This window comes from Trichophyton verrucosum (assembly GCF_000151505.1).
Source record: "Trichophyton verrucosum HKI 0517 chromosome Unknown contig00205_1.f1.exp, whole genome shotgun sequence".
In the NCBI taxonomy this organism is placed as follows: domain Eukaryota; kingdom Fungi; phylum Ascomycota; class Eurotiomycetes; order Onygenales; family Arthrodermataceae; genus Trichophyton; species Trichophyton verrucosum.
In genome coordinates this window covers 160,509-177,147 of record NW_003315517.1, presented here as the reverse complement: position 1 = coordinate 177,147, position 16,639 = coordinate 160,509, and the positions used below count along the sequence as shown (strand labels likewise).

At 47.1% G+C, this 16,639-nt stretch overlaps 5 protein-coding genes across 5 annotated transcripts; 2 read left to right on the top strand and 3 right to left on the bottom strand.

Moving 5' to 3' along the window:
• Positions 1 to 42: 42 nt before the first annotated feature.
• Positions 43 to 4,689, bottom strand: TRV_02315 (uncharacterized protein; the record flags this gene model as incomplete). Its single annotated transcript, XM_003023522.1, has 5 exons — positions 43 to 125; positions 157 to 624; positions 772 to 1,422; positions 1,478 to 4,264; positions 4,359 to 4,689. The coding sequence occupies 5 exons, from the start codon at positions 4,687 to 4,689 to the stop codon at positions 43 to 45; spliced, it is 4,320 nt and encodes a 1,439-aa protein (XP_003023568.1).
• A 570-nt stretch (positions 4,690 to 5,259) lies between these two features.
• Positions 5,260 to 7,749, top strand: TRV_02314 (uncharacterized protein; the record flags this gene model as incomplete). Its single annotated transcript, XM_003023521.1, has 4 exons — positions 5,260 to 5,476; positions 5,640 to 7,283; positions 7,375 to 7,567; positions 7,590 to 7,749. The coding sequence occupies 4 exons, from the start codon at positions 5,260 to 5,262 to the stop codon at positions 7,747 to 7,749; spliced, it is 2,214 nt and encodes a 737-aa protein (XP_003023567.1).
• Positions 7,750 to 8,028: 279 nt separating this feature from the next.
• On the bottom strand, positions 8,029 to 8,960 carry TRV_02313 (uncharacterized protein; the record flags this gene model as incomplete). Its single annotated transcript, XM_003023520.1, has 3 exons — positions 8,029 to 8,410; positions 8,475 to 8,578; positions 8,649 to 8,960. The coding sequence occupies 3 exons, from the start codon at positions 8,958 to 8,960 to the stop codon at positions 8,029 to 8,031; spliced, it is 798 nt and encodes a 265-aa protein (XP_003023566.1).
• Positions 8,961 to 11,612: 2,652 nt separating this feature from the next.
• Positions 11,613 to 13,589, top strand: TRV_02312 (TPR domain protein; the record flags this gene model as incomplete). Its single annotated transcript, XM_003023519.1, has 1 exon — positions 11,613 to 13,589. The coding sequence occupies one exon, from the start codon at positions 11,613 to 11,615 to the stop codon at positions 13,587 to 13,589; it is 1,977 nt and encodes a 658-aa protein (XP_003023565.1).
• A 134-nt stretch (positions 13,590 to 13,723) lies between these two features.
• TRV_02311 (isoamyl alcohol oxidase, putative) lies at positions 13,724 to 15,324 on the bottom strand (the record flags this gene model as incomplete). The annotated part of the gene is made up of 2 exons (XM_003023518.1): positions 13,724 to 15,142; positions 15,211 to 15,324. 2 exons carry the CDS (start codon positions 15,322 to 15,324, stop codon positions 13,724 to 13,726), a joined length of 1,533 nt encoding a protein of 510 aa, XP_003023564.1.
• Between the last annotated feature and the right edge of the window lie 1,315 nt (positions 15,325 to 16,639).

The following is a 16,639-nucleotide window of genomic DNA, read 5'->3' as shown; positions in this document are numbered from 1 at the left end:
CAAAAACCAACAAGTGACCTTGAGCGCTCTATAATATACATCCTAACAACTCCTGTCCTTTAATAGCAGTAGAAATGTGCCAGGGAAGGCCATTATTTCCCCGAGAACAGACAAGTCCTCTTGTCCTAGTTAGAGAAGACATATCCCGAAATATACCTAATAAATCCTTCAGGACGATGCTAGGAGGAATTCGACTTTGGAGATGTATCAGATTAACCATCAAAGAGGCTTTCCAGTCAGTGTCACTGGTGCCGCTACGATGAATGAGATATCCATTTGCAAGAGCCGGTTTGTAATTGGTGAACGAATGGGAGTTATTTAAACGCTGTGATAGAACCAAAGCCCAGGAATCATCAGACTTGTCGACTAGGAGTGTTTCAGTATTTGTTTCCACCGGTATCTGGGTAGGGTGAACCTGAAAGTGGGATTGGGCCTGAGGTTGAGATGGTTCGGATGAAAAATTTGGTGTATTGGCTATATTGGGTGGGGTTGGGGCACTGGCTGATGGATCAGGAGAAGATATGCTGGGTTTTGGAGTAGAAACCGGAGTTGACATATTGCCAGATTGGTAGAGGGCGTTCAGTTGAGGCGGCGGAGGGGGTAGTTTCAGGTGAAGGTTTGGTTCTATATTTACGGTAAGTAGGATTAGATCCACGAGACCGGAGCGATGTTGGTTATGGCGAGCCGCAAGATTTGTCCAAGCTATACCAAGTAGTCAGTACTTTTTTCCTTTCATAAATAACAGCTTTAGGGCAAGAGCTGGATTTATACCTGTTATTTCCTCGGCGTCCATTGGTTCATCCTTTGCAAGAACAACACGCCAACGGCAGCGAGACATCCCTGTCATGTCCATGGTCACTTGCCAAATGTCTTCTCGAACTTCAGCTAGTGGTCTACAAGTATGAGAGACGTCTTGTCGCAGTGAGTATGACAGGGTTAGCTGGCGCAAACCTAGGTTATCACACCACGCCGCAGTAACCCACCGCTGATCCTGGCTAACAGAATATGCCACATGGCATGCCTGCCCAGCATCCATGGGAGAACCTTCCTCTGAGGTTAACCGGAAAGGAATAATCTTTGGGACAGATGTTGCTAGGGTAAATGCAGGAGCGCCCGCAAACATATCCGATATGGGGTCTTGTGGGGGACAGCGGGAGTAGACCTCTAATGCAAGTCGGAGGTAGTCATTTTGTGTGGGTATTACCAACGAATCTTCTCCAGTGATAAAGTCGGATGGGACTATCTGCAACACCAATTCATTGAGGCGACGGACTAAACGCTTGTCAGCCTCTTCCACATATTTACGAAAGAGACGTAAGAAAGCTACACATATATCAACCATCGCTGCACCAATCTTGAAAGGATTAACGATGTACACAACGACAGTTTTGTTGTTCATCGATAGATTTGACAGCGCAGTTCCTATTTCCAGTGTTAATACTAGTGGAAATTTGGGGAAGGTTTACCTAACACATACCTAAAGATTCACAAATATGCAGTAACTTCCGCATAATTGATGTATAGTCTAGCTTATCCTGACTCAGGGACCATGGAACCAAACCCTTTGCGCTACCATGACGGGCGAATGTACCAAGATTGGCACCCAAATATGTTAGACCCAGCCTATCAAGGAAGGCATTGGCGCTCTCTTGCATAGACACAGGATGTAGACAATAGGAAATGATATCCTTCTTGCCCTTGAGAGGCTCAAGGCCGAAGGTCTCCCAAAAGGATATAGCGGTTGGTAAGACTTCAAGAGAGCAATTTCCACGCCTAATTTGCATATGAGGTGGCCTTAAATTAATGATGGCGCCGTTCGTGGTATCCTTTATTTGCTGGCTGGGTCCAATGTCACTTATAGATGCATAACACTTAAGGCTGGGCCTGCGAGATTGGCCCAGTGCGTTGATGTCATCTATTGATGCCTGCCAAATATCTTTCTCATTCTCCTCATAAGCGATCTCCGTTTTATGCGTTAAAGTAGATTGAGTTATTTGGTCGACCAAAAGCTGTGCCACATGGAGCGTCTCATCTCGACCGCAGAGAGCGGAGCGAATGCTGGGTTCAAACGCTGTAAAATAGCTTGACAATAACCAATCAGTAGCTGGGTAGACAAGCCCAGCTAATAGCACATCCTCTTCCAAATCAGAGTGTGTTGGGTAAGGTTTTCTAACATTAAATCCAGGACTTTGTAGAGAAGAACTAACTGAGAAGATTTCTTCCAAATCTCCTCTCCTCAACCTGTTATCGATGGGATCTACAGGGCGCATCTTATTGAATCCAGCCTGCTCATAGTGATTCTCTGAAACAGAGGACGTGGAGGAGGTAGAAGACGAGCATCGTTCGCTGTCTGCGCTATCCAAGCGTTCGTTGATTTTATGAGGGTATGTCTGCTGCCCTAACTTATAGAATGGCATTGACGGATCATTAACCATGGGTATTTTCGTCGTATGTGAATCCGCATTGTGATTGAAGGTTTTGTGATCAGGGAGGAACCAGAATCTACCATCAATCCCATATTTTCTGTCGGAGAAGTCAAGCTCATGTTGGAACGATATTGCATCATAACGACCTTTATGTTGCCCTAGTTGACTGCTTGCTTCCACTGGAAGGTTTGTGGCGGAGGTTATCGTGTTTTTGGGCTTCTCTGAATTCCCTTTAGGGCTCGAAAATAAGATACGTTTTACCCCTGATGGGCTTAGTGGTGGGCTTATTGGACGTTCCGTATTCCTATCTGTGTCGGCCACTCTAGCCGTGGGTTCGCTGCTTTTAATTCCACTGTGTCCTTGACCTGTGCCTTCTTCCACAGCATTGTTTAACATTGGAGTTTCCATTCTATGGGGCTCGGTAGGCGGAGCTGGTTCTAGAGAGGCAAGTGACTCACTCATCTCTAGATCTGGCTTTGATTCTGCCGTGGGATGGTCTGATATGACGAAATTATGGTTCGGGTTCCCAGAGTCAACATCCAGGTTGGTGTCAGAGAGTCCAGGATCGTCAAAAAAATTGAAATCCGCCTCAGTAATTCCTTTGTTATCAAAATTGTCATCCATCTCTTCGAATAAGTCATCATCGGCTGTGTCATACATCCCAGTACCGGCGCCAAGCCCAGGAGACGTTGCTTCTAGCAAAGATCGGGTATTAGGGTTTAAGGATTCGGTTATGTTAGCATCAGTGTCCTCCCTAGAAATATGGGGTAATTCAAGAGGGTACTGCCCGCCAGAGTGATCGGAAGAAAGTTGCCCGAGGCCTAATGCACCTCCTGGAGGAGTTGGATATACCGTAGCTGGATGGAAATCTGGATATACTAATGCTCTTGCCATGCTCTCAGTTGTGCTTGGGATATCAATTCCATCGGGGGATGCCAGTGTTTCGCTTTGAGGGTGTTGCTCGGGGTGCTGAGCAACATCTGATGCAGCATTCCGTGATAAAACTTCGTCTCTAGGTACAGAGCATTTTAACCACTGGCGAGCGTACTGTAGAGGGCCCAGACTGTCGCGGGATAAAGTCTCAGCTCCTTGAATTGGAGAGCCAGTGGGAAAACGGGCTTTTTTGAAACATAACTGTGCTGGCCAGTAAATTCTTCGGGTACCTGTAGCCTTACCCTGGCCTAACCGTTGATGACGGGTCACTACTTCAACCTGTACCCATCTCATGTTATCTGATATTCCTATAGGAACTCCCGTTCTCTCAAGCCAAGAGCAAACCGCCAATTTCCATGGGTCCTGGACCTCGCTAGAGAACCCATTCCTTGAACCATGTATGTTGTTGGAGTGATATGAGTTGCCGGTACCGAGTGCATATTCACTACCCCCTATACCTATATACCTTGCTATTGTTCCTGTGGGAGCAAGCCATATATCGTCATGCAATCGTAATTCACCAATGCTACTGACCACAGGGCCTTCTGAAAGTTGGCTTATCCCAGGTTGGGATCTGGATCGAAGCGATATGACCACCTTGCCACTTTGGGACAATTCAATATCCAGTGTTGAAAGAATGGATGCAGAAGCACCGCCAGGGGACATGTCGGGATCTGCGGCTGTGAAGAAGGTCCGTTTCCCGAGGGGTATGGCCCTATGACGCTTAGTCAAATGAAGCGACAGTGACCAGGCTATCGAGCTAATGAACGACGCATATAGAGATGAATGCGTTAGTTCCAAGGATGCGGGTATCTCTAGCTTATTTCTGCTCGATAGATTCTCAGTCAGACTAGAATTTCGGGAGTTTTCTGAGGCTTTGGATAGTAGCTTTTGAGAAAGCTCAGCTATAGACGTAGTTCCTCCACAATATTCTATAAAATCTAGTCAGTAATTATCCTTGTATAATAGCATATGTGTAAAGAAATAACAGTAGCGTACCGTATATCGGCACCTGTCCAACAATTAGGCCTTCTGCATCCTCGCTCTGATTTGATGCGAATGATTTTAGTCTAGAAAACTCGGTATCAAGGGAAAACACCCAAATTCCAGTTCCATCAGAAGACGGGCACGTAAGACACCCAGCCTCCCGTAGTGCTAATGCACATATTTGGATTTTCTTAAAGAGCTGATTAACGGAAGCCCCAGAGGTCGCAAGATCACTCCCGTTGGAATCAACTCCATAAACTTTCCAGTGGCAGGTTGAAAGTTCATCCTGGTTAGATATTAGCGTTAACTGCATAAACATAGCCTGCTGTTGTAAAATAGACATACAAAGACTCGACCGTTGGTTTCCGCTCCGATTGGAAACTCCATGATTGCTAAAAATTTCTGCGCAGAGATAACTTTTCGCCATTGAGAGTAGAATAACAGAAGAGAAATATGCCCAAAATCCCCGTGGCAGCATCTCTAATAGCAAGGTCCAGTAGTGATATGACCATATATGTTACCGGACCTCTCCTTGAAGCCTCCAGGGATGAGAGACCACCTAAGGCATCACGTCACACTTTCAGGGGCGGAAAGTCACATAAAGAGTAGTAGTTCATCCACACAGAATCTGGTATCAATAATGAAGGCGACTAGAGATGAGACAAGCCGTGAACACCAGGAGTTGGATTTGATATCATCATCTTCATCCTCGCGCGTTCGAAAACGTTTTGATTTGACCTTCAATTAAGGTTGCGCTTATGTAAGATAGCTCCTCCACGTGATGTAAAGCTTAGATTAAAGTTTTGAGATAAAAATAAACCTTTTTTTTGTTCGAGGAAATTTTTTGATATTCAACAGGACGAAGAGGAAGTGAAAAGGCAGTGAAAAGGGAGCAGCAGGGTGTTAAGCGAGGATGAAGCTTTCCAACCATTCGGCGGTGCCAGTGTACACGATATCTGGCGCCTCTACTGCCAGGCCCCTCCCAGAATGGCTAGCTAGAAGACGGAAGCGAAGCTTGAAAGCAGACGCAGAGTATTCGAACCGGGTGGAACTGCTGCAAGATTTCGAGTTTGAAGAAGCAAGTCAGTGTATTCGGGTTAGTGAGGATGGGCAGTGGGTGATGAGCACAGGTCAGTATTGTCGAGTGTTTCCAATGAACAAATGGATTTTTGACTGGAAGCGACACAGGTACCTACAAGCCTCAAATGCATGTACATTACCTACCACATTTATCTCTATCGTATGCCCGCCATACGATATCCTTAAATACGACATTTTTGCTCCTATCACCAGATTATTCAAAATCACTTCATTTACAATCAGATCGGTCCCTGGAATTCCATACACCCTCTGGATGCCATTACACCACCCGTCTGCCTCGATACGGCAGGGATTTGGTGTACGATAGACAATCCGCAGAAGCGCTCACACCCGCTGTTGGAGTCAATGAAAACGGCATGGGAGAGGTGTTTCGGTTGAACTTGGAGCAAGGAAGGTATATGCGCAGTTACGAAGTTGAAGTTGGAGGTGATGATTTCACCTCTCTTGGTGGAGGAGCTCTTCAAGGTGGCATACACACGGGAAGTGTTAACACTGGAGCAGTAGCCGAGGAAAGCCATAATCTGCTTGCTTTTGGAACGTCCATTGGGACTGTGGAGCTCTGGGATCCTCGCGCAAAAGCCAGAGCGGCTATTCTTCCATCTTACACAAACGAGAAATCGGAAATCACCGCCCTAGAGTTCAACAGGTCGGGGCTTACTCTTGCCACAGGGTCGTCTACAGGTCTCATTCATTTATACGATCTTCGATCTCCCATTCCCATTCTCGAAAAGGACCAAGGCTACGGCTACCCCATCCACACGTTAACCTTCCTTACTTCATCTATATCCACCCGCGAGCAGACAAGTGACCCGAAAATCATGTCAGCCGATAAGCGCATTATCAAAATATGGGATCAACGGGATGGTACTCCGTGGACGTCTGTGGAACCAGCTGTTGATATTAACAGTGTAGCCTGGTGCAAGGATAGTGGTATGCTATTAACGGCCAACGAAGGAAGGCAACAGCACTCATTCTTCATTCCACAATTGGGGCCTGCACCAAAGTGGTGCGCATTCCTGGACAACCTCGTCGAAGAAATGGCCGATGACCCTAACGACCCTCATGCATTTGCTACCGGTCAATCCGGCTCAGTTTATGATAATTACAAGTTCCTCACTGTTCCTCAGCTGCGTACTTTAAACTTGGACCATCTCATTGGGACCACTACATTACTACGTCCATACATGCATGGTTACTTCGTTGCCCAACGCTTGTATGAAGAGGCACGACTTATCGCCAACCCGTTCATATGGGAAGAAGAAAGGGATAGGAAAATCAAAGAGAAGATTGATAAAGAGAGAGAAAGTCGTGTTCGCGGAAAGAAGAAGGTCGCAGCAAAGGTTAACCGAAAGCTTGCAGAGAGACTCCTTGAGAAGGAAGAGAAGAGAGAACGGCTTCAGGCCCGCAGGGTATTGGCGCAAGGAGGAGATGATAATGCCAAGAAGGAAGAGAATGGCACCGGCCCTGCCGAACCAAGTACTGGTGGCTTACTTGGTGATTCACGTTTCAGCAAGCTGTTCGATGATCAAGACTTCGCGATTGACGAGAACTCCAGAGAATACCTTCTCACTCACTCGGGAAATGCTCCTGTGGCTGCCCCTAAGCCCGAGAGAGGATTGACGGCTGTTGAGGAGGAAGCTATTGATGAAGTTCCAGGTTCAAGCTCAGATGACTCGTCTTCGGAAGATGAAGCCCCACGATCGAAACGGGAGCCGTCTTCTAAACAGATATCTACTGCTTCTTATAGACGAAGCAAACCCAAACAGCCTCAGATGCAAGTGACCTCATCGTCTAAGGCCTCACGCACGCACGATCGTTCATTTGAGTCCAGAGTTCGTAAGCACCAAACCAAGGAGCGCCCTTCAGTGGCGCGATCAGGGGGGGAGAAAACAGTCACTTTCGCACCCCAGCCGAAATCCAAGCCTAGACCAGCGGCCGACAATATTGATCGGACGAGCTACCGGAAGAAAGACCGCAGAAGTGCCTCCAGAAATACGTTCAGAAACATGTAATAGTAGCGTTGCTCATATACCCGTTCAATATCTGCTAGGAAACCCCGTATTGACAAATACGGATAATGCCGGCATTGCCCTCGCTTGGTACCTACATGGCATTTACAAGTAAGTCTACGGCTCTATGTAGCCAAACGGAACCGACATCAGGCCTTACATGGTACTCAAATGCGACAGGTTACGGTCAATTGGCTAATTTGAATATCCTTGAATGCCTTGACTGCCCTGTGATGAGAAACAAGTCGACTGGCAAATGGCTGGTAATTATTGATGGTCAGGCTGGGAGTTAATGAGCCTAGTAAACCGAGCCTCTACGGCCGGTTGCTATTGACCTGCGACGCAACTCCGGTGAGATTGTCGTTCAGCAAGCACGAAGAAGTCATATCCGGCCTTGAGCTTCCATCGGGCTTTGATAACCTCCAATAAGATGCTCAAGTCTCGTCGATTTTGTACAACCCTAGAGCTGCTACCTCTAAGTATGACAAAAATTATGATAACATATATAATTAAAGGCATCACCACATCTATTATTAGAACTCCTATATCGAGGGGAAGACTAATCAATCACTCTAAGCACGGCTGCACTCTACCTTCTCTACCTTGGCTACAATCTCGTTGACTTTCTCCAAGCTTGCGCCGGTTCCTTTCTCATACCTCTCCCAGAAGTTACTTGTATCGTTCACCCTTGGGTAAGGAACATCAGGGACAGGCACGCCCAAGAACTTGCAGAGAGGCTCCCATCCATCCTTCGCCTCGAACTCAAGTAAGTTGTCCGCTGGAACTAAGTCACGGACCATCTGGTAGTGCTGTTCCCAGACCTCCTTTCCATTCTTGCGGAAATCGCCGTGAAACAAATGTCCCCATAGCAGATTGAGCATTTCCACTCTCTTCCCTTGGATACCCAGTTCCCTGTTGGCAATATGGGCCTTGTGAATAGTGTCGAGAACAGAACTGAATCGGAGTCAGAAATTGAATCATTGGCATATTGTAGCGTATACTGCAATGCGATACTTACGTGTACCATTTATCAACGTCTCTCTTGTTCAGCACAACCTTAGCGTCCGGATAAGCCGCCACGAGCTCAGGAATAAAGACGCAACCGGGGGCGTCAGTTGTAGCCTAGGGGCAAGTAAGCTTTCCGTCTCCAGGCAGTCTGTTATAATTTGAGAAGATGTATCTGGCATCATACCTGGCAATGGCCCAATAAAGCGTCCCAATCCCTTTTTTCAAAACTGCCGACGCCTTCGAATTTCGCACGAGTAGCATCAATCCACATTTCGCAATCCCTCTGGTTCTCTACGGCACATGAATACATGTGGTATGTGTCTTCGAAGCCGAGCATTTTCAGGGCTGTCCTGAGAGCTGGTTGATAGATCAGTACAACACTATAGCCTGGGTGAATGAGGGTGATCTGGCGATGGGCAGCAGAACCAACATACAGAATGTTCCGGTACGAGGCATCCCCGCACATATCACTTTCATAGGGACCACGCGGGTACATGTTCGCCTGTCAATATCAGTGATTACCGGGTTCTCCATACTTGATATATAGATAATAAACGTTTCACGTCGTTGGAAATGGCAGAAGATTCAACGCCGGATATTCAATTTGAGAAGATGTAGTAGATCGATGAGCGCAGAACAGAACAGGCTAACTGCGTCTCATTTATACTTCAGTCTCCTGCAGCATTTCTTATTCGCACCATGTCCCCCACGCATTCGTTTGTAGGCCGGCCTTATTGGCCATGGGTGAATCCTTGAGTTCCCTCGCGAACACTTCAGAGGGTTGAAAGGCGGGCTGTAAGGTGCCGACATCCCGTTTGAAGAGCTCATAAGATACAACTTTCAGAGTGGGCAGGCGGCCCGGGGTTTCTTTGACACTTGCTATCTCCGACCCTGGCGGCCTTATTGACCTGCAATACCTGCACACCCCCTCAGCCCACGGACAGGGGCTACGGAGTTATATGCGGCCCGGGGATAGCGCGAATAGCCCGCCTGCGGCTGTTCGCATGAGACTATAAAGTTCGGTCCTCGGACAGAACCACCCACCCCGCAGCTAACTATCTGGCACAGCGTACCGCGAAGCTTGTCTCACAGAAATCCAAGCCACCGCTTGAAGTACATGCTCTGTACTCCGCACTTTGCAGATTACTGTGTTCCTTGAACTGCAAAGAAAAGAGAATCATTGATCGGACTTTCTACGACTGTAAGTCGAAAGGATGAGGACCATCTGCTCGAGAAGTCTTCAGCCTTGAGCCATTCTGCGACTCGGAGGTCGAGCTTCATGGATCTGCATTCTGTGGAATACAGCGATTGGTGGGCATGCAGGTGATGCATGCCCTCAGACGCCCTCCAGCAGAGGGACAAAAACGTATTTGGAGAGCCAAAGTTGTACTCAACAATAGATACTTGTACGGGTTAGCCAGGGTACGCCGGATCCAGGGTTCATTTGGATATCATTTTCAGGCCAGCTGGACACCACAAGAGTTATCAGGATCAGCTAAGGATTGATCTGTCTGGAGGAACCCAGCCAAGCCGGAACGACGATTTCCGATTTCCACGCAAGGGCGCCGATACAGGATAATAGCAGCAAAGAACCTGCAGCTGTTTGCTGGGATGTTATGAAGGATGACAATGAACTGACGAAGCAAGCTAGTGTCTCTCCCTCGGTCGCAGACAACGGCCGACCGTCCGAGAACATGTTACGACCGACTTGGTCAGCATCTCGGAGAGACAGTAGAACGCACGCCGGGCCTCCACGCAGCTGGACCTCGCTTCGTCCGTCTCTCGCAACTTGACGTCTTCCTTCGAGAATTCTTTGATATATCGAAATGTTGACCTCGACGTTCCGACTTCCGCTTCTGGTCGAACAGATTACTAAGCTTATTTAGTTATTACTAAGCATTTCTGTAATGACGTAATAAAAAAAATAAATGACAAAAAAGACATCAAAAGAGCAAAAGACGAACAGAAGATACGAAATATTTCAGCCGCCCTGCAAGGATGCAACAGTTTGATAATCTGGGCGTGTACGGAGTAACGATGCTCAAGTTGTCCCCGGATATACCTCGAAACATTGGAACTAATCTACAACCCATCGGAATGCTGAAGTCCCGAGTTAAAGTGAGGATATCAAAAACTTCTACATAAAACTCTACCTGAGCTCCGGAGTACATCTTAGCATCCTGATGGCCCATAGTATACCCCAGGAAGCCTAGGTGGTGATGACAAGTACTGCATCCACGGCCGGTACGTTTCCTCCGGCCGAACCAATAGTGCTTGATGGGAGATCGGCAATTATCAGTCTATGTCCCCGATCTGAATCCCCCTGGCCTGGAAAAGGTCGTTCATCCGTGCCTCGTGGCTAGGCGTGAGCTGTTACGTCTACGCCCTTTGGGATATGGAATCTATGTTCCCGTTGTCCTCAGTAAAAATTGGTTCTTTCTGCAGAGACCCAGAGTGAAGTCCTGCATATACGGAACCCCCCAGTGGAGTAAAATGTTGAACATCCACTACGCTGGTATTCGCCCATCGACAAGTGGGAAAACATGCTTAATGTGTTTTTGATGGTTGATTCTCAAAATCGTGCCTAAGGTTTCAATCCCAACCATCTCGAGCCACACGAAGGAATTCTGTTTATATACTTAGAGTACCGAGCTTCTGTGCAATCTCCGACTCACTGCGTCGGCTCCGAGTAGTAGATAGTAGGGTTACTGTCTGTTTCGTTGTTATTACTGCCTTGCTGATAGCATAGTGATGATATGTTACTTATTGAACTACCATGGCCAATGACCATTCTATTGATCAAGCTATAAATAACCGTACAGTAAGAGATCACTTTCTCTATCTGTCTCTCTCTCTTTCTCTCTCCTGTTTTTATACATATTTTATTTCCATGGCAAAACCTTTGCTAGCTAGTTAGCGGAGCCGCGCGGGATGCCAAGCCTCATATGATCACACAACTAGATAAATTCCAACACTTGCGGTTGCGATTCCTCAAGACAACAAGCAAACCAACCAACCCAGGGCGAGTAACCATATCAACCGTCCCGCGGCAATTGCTTCACTATAGAGAAATCTGGCGGGGTGACAGCCCGAGTAACTGCAAGCTTGGCCATATATCAGGACTATATTAAAGCCACACCCAATAGCCATGGCGGCCCCCGCTACTCTTTTCATGACGCCGGCGGAGACCCAGCGGATACAAAAAACAGCCCAGGAACATGCCCAGGAACGCCAGGGGAAGGCTGGCCAGCCTCGAGAGGCCCATGACACGAAGGCCCTGGTCCAACAAGCCGTTGGAAAGTCCGTGATGGATGACTTTGCAGCGGCAGCTTTGGATATGGGTACACTGCCAAAGGACAAGAGCGAGGATACCGTGCCAGCATATGCAGTTGGGTGTCAATATCTGCCCTGCACAGCCAGCTTGGCAGATCTAGAGCCCATCAAGTTATCAGACCTTCGTATGGAAACGCACCATCGCGGCCGAGTGCTCTCTCTCCGCCGTATCTCCCCAGTGGTCAAACTAAGATCGTCTAGCTGGACTATCGTGCAGGAAGCAGGCTCGGATGACGCAGACAGGCTTGAGCTATCCCTCCACAACACAAGGAATGGAGAAGATATGTTAGACTCTGCCTCAGCATTCTTCATTAAGGAGCCTTATTATACCCTTAATACTAACCATGAATCTGTGATTCGCGTCGATCACCCCTCCGATATGATCATTACCACTTACAGTGACAACCCATCCTCATGGCGGAATAACACAGGTGACAAGGAATTGGCATCCACTGCCTCTAAATCGGCTACCCAGTGTAAGGAAGAAGGAAATGCTGCTCTTGGGAAAAAAGCATACTGGAGGGCCCACGCCTGCTATTCTGATGGTTTGAAATTGATTCCAAAAGATGACAATAGCACACTACGTAAGGATATCTATCGAAACCGTTCTTACGTTAACCTTCTCCTACAACGTTACGACGAGGCAATATCTGACGCATTCGCCTCTCTCACTCATGGAACTGAAGAGGAACAGAAGGCCCTTGATGCAAAGGCCTATTCTCGTGCTGGCAGTGCAGCATACAGCCTTGGCGATTTTGAGGCAGCCAAAGGCTTCTTTGAGGAGCAGGAGAAACTCCAGCCGGATGATCGACTGGTCAAGATTAACCTGAAAAGAATAAAACTGCGAGCCCAGGAGAAGGAATCAGGTATATATGATCTACAGAAAGTGGCATCCAGCCTTTCAAAATTGCAGGGCCGAGCTGATGTCGCAAGCTACTATGGATTCACTGAAATCAAGGAGAGCCCAGGAGCCGGACGTGGGCTCTTTGCCACGCGTGACATAGAGCCTAACGAAACAATCATGTACGAGAAGGCGTTCTGCGTCGTCTGGAGCCACGACCCGGAGGCAATGTCGTGTCTGACCATTGACATGCGAGACAATGCTAAAATCAGAGTATTCCCGTCTGGTCTACACAAAGCTATAGTACAAAAACTAATGAACAATCCTTCCCAAGTGGAACGCGTGTTGGCCCTCTGTGGAGAGTATGAAGGACTCGGTAACAAGCTTCTCGAAATTGACGGCCGACCTGTCCTGGATACTTTCCAACTACATGATATCGTGCAGCGCAACGCTTTTGGACCTGGCCAACAGACCGAAAATGAAGATGTCACCAATGCTAGTACCGGGCTCTGGTCTCGGGCATCATACATAAACCATTCCTGTGTCGCAAATACCAAGAAAGATTTTATCGGTGACCTGATTATCTTGCGTGCTACTCGTCGGATTTTAGCCGGTGAGGAACTAACTCATTGCTACGATGAGAACAGTGATTACAGCACCAGGGTAGCAACCATTGAGCGAACATGGGGCTTCAAATGTCAATGCAAGCTCTGTGCTGCCGAGGAGGCTGATGGCGAGGAATTACGCCAAAAGCGTGCAAACCTTGAAAAAGAGGTCGGCAATTTTATGAAGAAAGAAAGCGCACAGCAGCCAAAGAAAATTGCCATCATCAGGGCCAAGCGTCTGCGTCAGAATATCCTCGACACTTACGATCAGAACAAGTACAAGGACCTACCACGCAAAGCTCTCTTTGGCATTGAGCAATGGCTGCAGGCAGCTCGTGCTCTGTAGTTCTTATGGGAAAGAAAATGTATGGTATATACCGGGTACTGTGCCGCCGAACCTATATATTTACCGACATCAAAATTATCCATGTATCTAGATATTATCAACAATAAAAAAGTATTCTTAGAGTACCACCATTCTCAGAGTTTGAAGTATCCGGGCTCCAGACGTTGAAAGATACCTTCGGGGTCATATTTTTTAGCCACTTTGCGAAGCCGTTCAATATTGGCCTTTCCGTAGCTTCGAATAGGATCCTGCTTGACACTGGCATAATTCATATAAACAAAATCGTTCCAGAGGCCTCGTTCCTCAGCCTTTGCTTTTGCTTTCTCAAGCCAGCCAACATATGCGTCGATGACAACTTTATCATCTTCTGCATATTCCCATCTAGCACTGGGGTTCATGATGATAATGGGTTTTGTATCATCTAGACCTAATGCATTACCGCCCCGTCTGGCCATTGGTTTGAGCATCGGGGTACCAATCGGTTCCAGTGAATATACTGGTAGATACCCCTTGACATTCTTTCGTAGGGGGTCGATAGCTTTAACCCAAAGTTCCAGGAGGTCTGAGAGAAGCTCCGCATCGGCCTCGATCGTTGCTGTCCAGTAACTTTCCCTCAAGCCATTGGGATTGGCATCGTTGAAATCCGTTGCAATCTGTGCCAGTGTAGAAGACTTTACTGTGTCCATCACCCGGCCTGGCTCAGCAAATATCCCATCAAAGACCGCAGGATGGGTGTTATTGTCCTTCATAGGCTCGGAATATTCCACTTGAGCTACACAAATATACTGATCGAACTGCTGGACGTATACAACATTCACTATCAACGCAGACTTGGGATCCTGTTCTGCACCGTGCTTGGTATATTCAGCTAAATGCCGGAACATACTCGCATTCTGAGCCCCCGGGTATACTAAGTTCCCTCCCCACATCTCTCCCCGTCTTAAAGGGTATGAAAAGACCTCGAACTTAGTGACCAGGCCGAAGTTATTGCCACCACCTCGGAGGGCCCAATATAGATCAGTATGCTGATGGGAGCTCGCATGAACAATATCACCAGAAGCCGTGACAACTTCAAAACTTCGAACATTGTCCGCTGCCCATCCGTATAGGTTGCTGAAGAAAGAGATGCCTCCTCCTAGTGTCAGGCCACCGACACCAATATCAGCCACCCTGCCGCCAACAACTACCAGGTCTTCTTTCTGGAGCTGCGAGTAGACGTTGAGCCATGTGTTCCCTGTACCTAGAGAGACAGTACGTCTATCTTTTCCCACAATAATGCTCTTGATGGAGGAAAAGTCGATGGTAAGACCACCGGCAATATTTGAAGCACCTGCCATAGCAGCATGACCCCCTGATTTTGCTGCAAAGGGGCATCCGGTATGGCGACATATTTTGATAGCAGCAGCGACATCCCGTGAGTTTTTAGGACGGAAGAAACATGTCGGAGATGTGTCCGATTGCTGAGCAGACCAGAACTGCGTCTTTTCCTCGTCATAGACCGTGGTATTCGGCAGACTGACCTGGTCTGCAAGCTTGCTCGTCAAAGCTTTGCACTGTATGAAATTGTTACTTGAATGATAGTTATTACATGAAACAGCATGATTGCCCTAGAAAGACTTACTGCCTGGACGCAATGGTCTGATATTGCACTTGGTTGGCTCTGAGTCGCCAGGGTATCAACCGAGAAGGCAGCAAGCCCAAGGCCTACCGCCAGTTGCTGACGGAAAAATCTCATCTCTGCTGGCGACCTCAAGTGTTAATTAAATGAATACACTTGATTGCCCATCGCAGTGGCCAGAAAGAACTGGCAACTGCCCCGTATTTCACACCTCGATAATTGTTAAGCCTTCATGAAGGATCACCAATCAAAATAGAACCTGGCTGAAGGATTCTGTTCTTGTTCTGATGATCAGTTTAAAGCTAACCAACCAACTAGTAGGTGGATTGAAATATTGTGATTGCTTATTCAAAAATACTTGGAGCCCTCCTATAGTTATATCAATATTAGAGAATGGCAGGTTAACCAACGTATAATAAAAAATACTATGATATTATGCTACTATGGAGATCTCGTTATACACAGCGCGTGTTGAATATATCACATAGAACCTGATCCCATTTATCCCTATATGTCCATTCTCTTTGCCTTAGCAGCCTAATATGTGTTATGAAGTCGAATCGAATCGTGATGTCTATGATAAAACGAAGGAAGACAAAAAGACAACAGTCCAACGCCCGAAGCCAAACCGAAGCCCAATCAACCGGCCGTTGAACCACGGTAACTATTTAAACAACTCAATAACCAAAAGCAAAACAAAACAAGCAATCGATACCAATCCAACTAACAAACCAATGTGCCAAACTGTAGTTCAATAGGAAAAAATAAAATAAAGAGGCTGCTGTGCTTTATTTGAGCAGAATAGATGTGAGATATATGGCATGGTTCTTTCCAAAAAAAAAAAAAAAGAGAAGAAAAGAAAAATGTTGGTAGAAGATATGCGAAAGAATAAGAAGGGCGGGGTTAATAGGGGATTAGAGGACCAAACCTGTCAAAGGCACCGCGCCACGTAGTACCAATGTACTCGACAAACAAATAGGAAGGCAATGCAAAGGATAAAAATAAACAAAAAAGGCTGCTGAGGGTAGGAATGAAGATGAGAAGCCAACTTATTCACAAGTGGTCTGCATCCGTATGGTAGGGGAAGGGAGCGAGGACGAGTGAGTATTACCACTTAAAGCGGCAAGTGAGGCGAGCATGATGTATAGTGGCAGCGAGATGGTGACGAGTAAGAGGGCTAACACGGAGACAGCAGCTAGTGCAATCTGTGTGGGCTTGGGTATGTGGATGTAGAAGGGCATGGGCATGGGCATGGGCAATATGGTAGGGACACCGCCAGCGTCCAACCACAAAAACCATCGTGGACCTGAACAAGAAGACAAGGCTCTCCGTCAGAACAAGAACAAGAACGGGGTAAGAACATGATCACGTATCAACGTAGAACTAGAACCACTTAAACTGCCATGTGCAACGGAGTGTAGGACAGACGGGG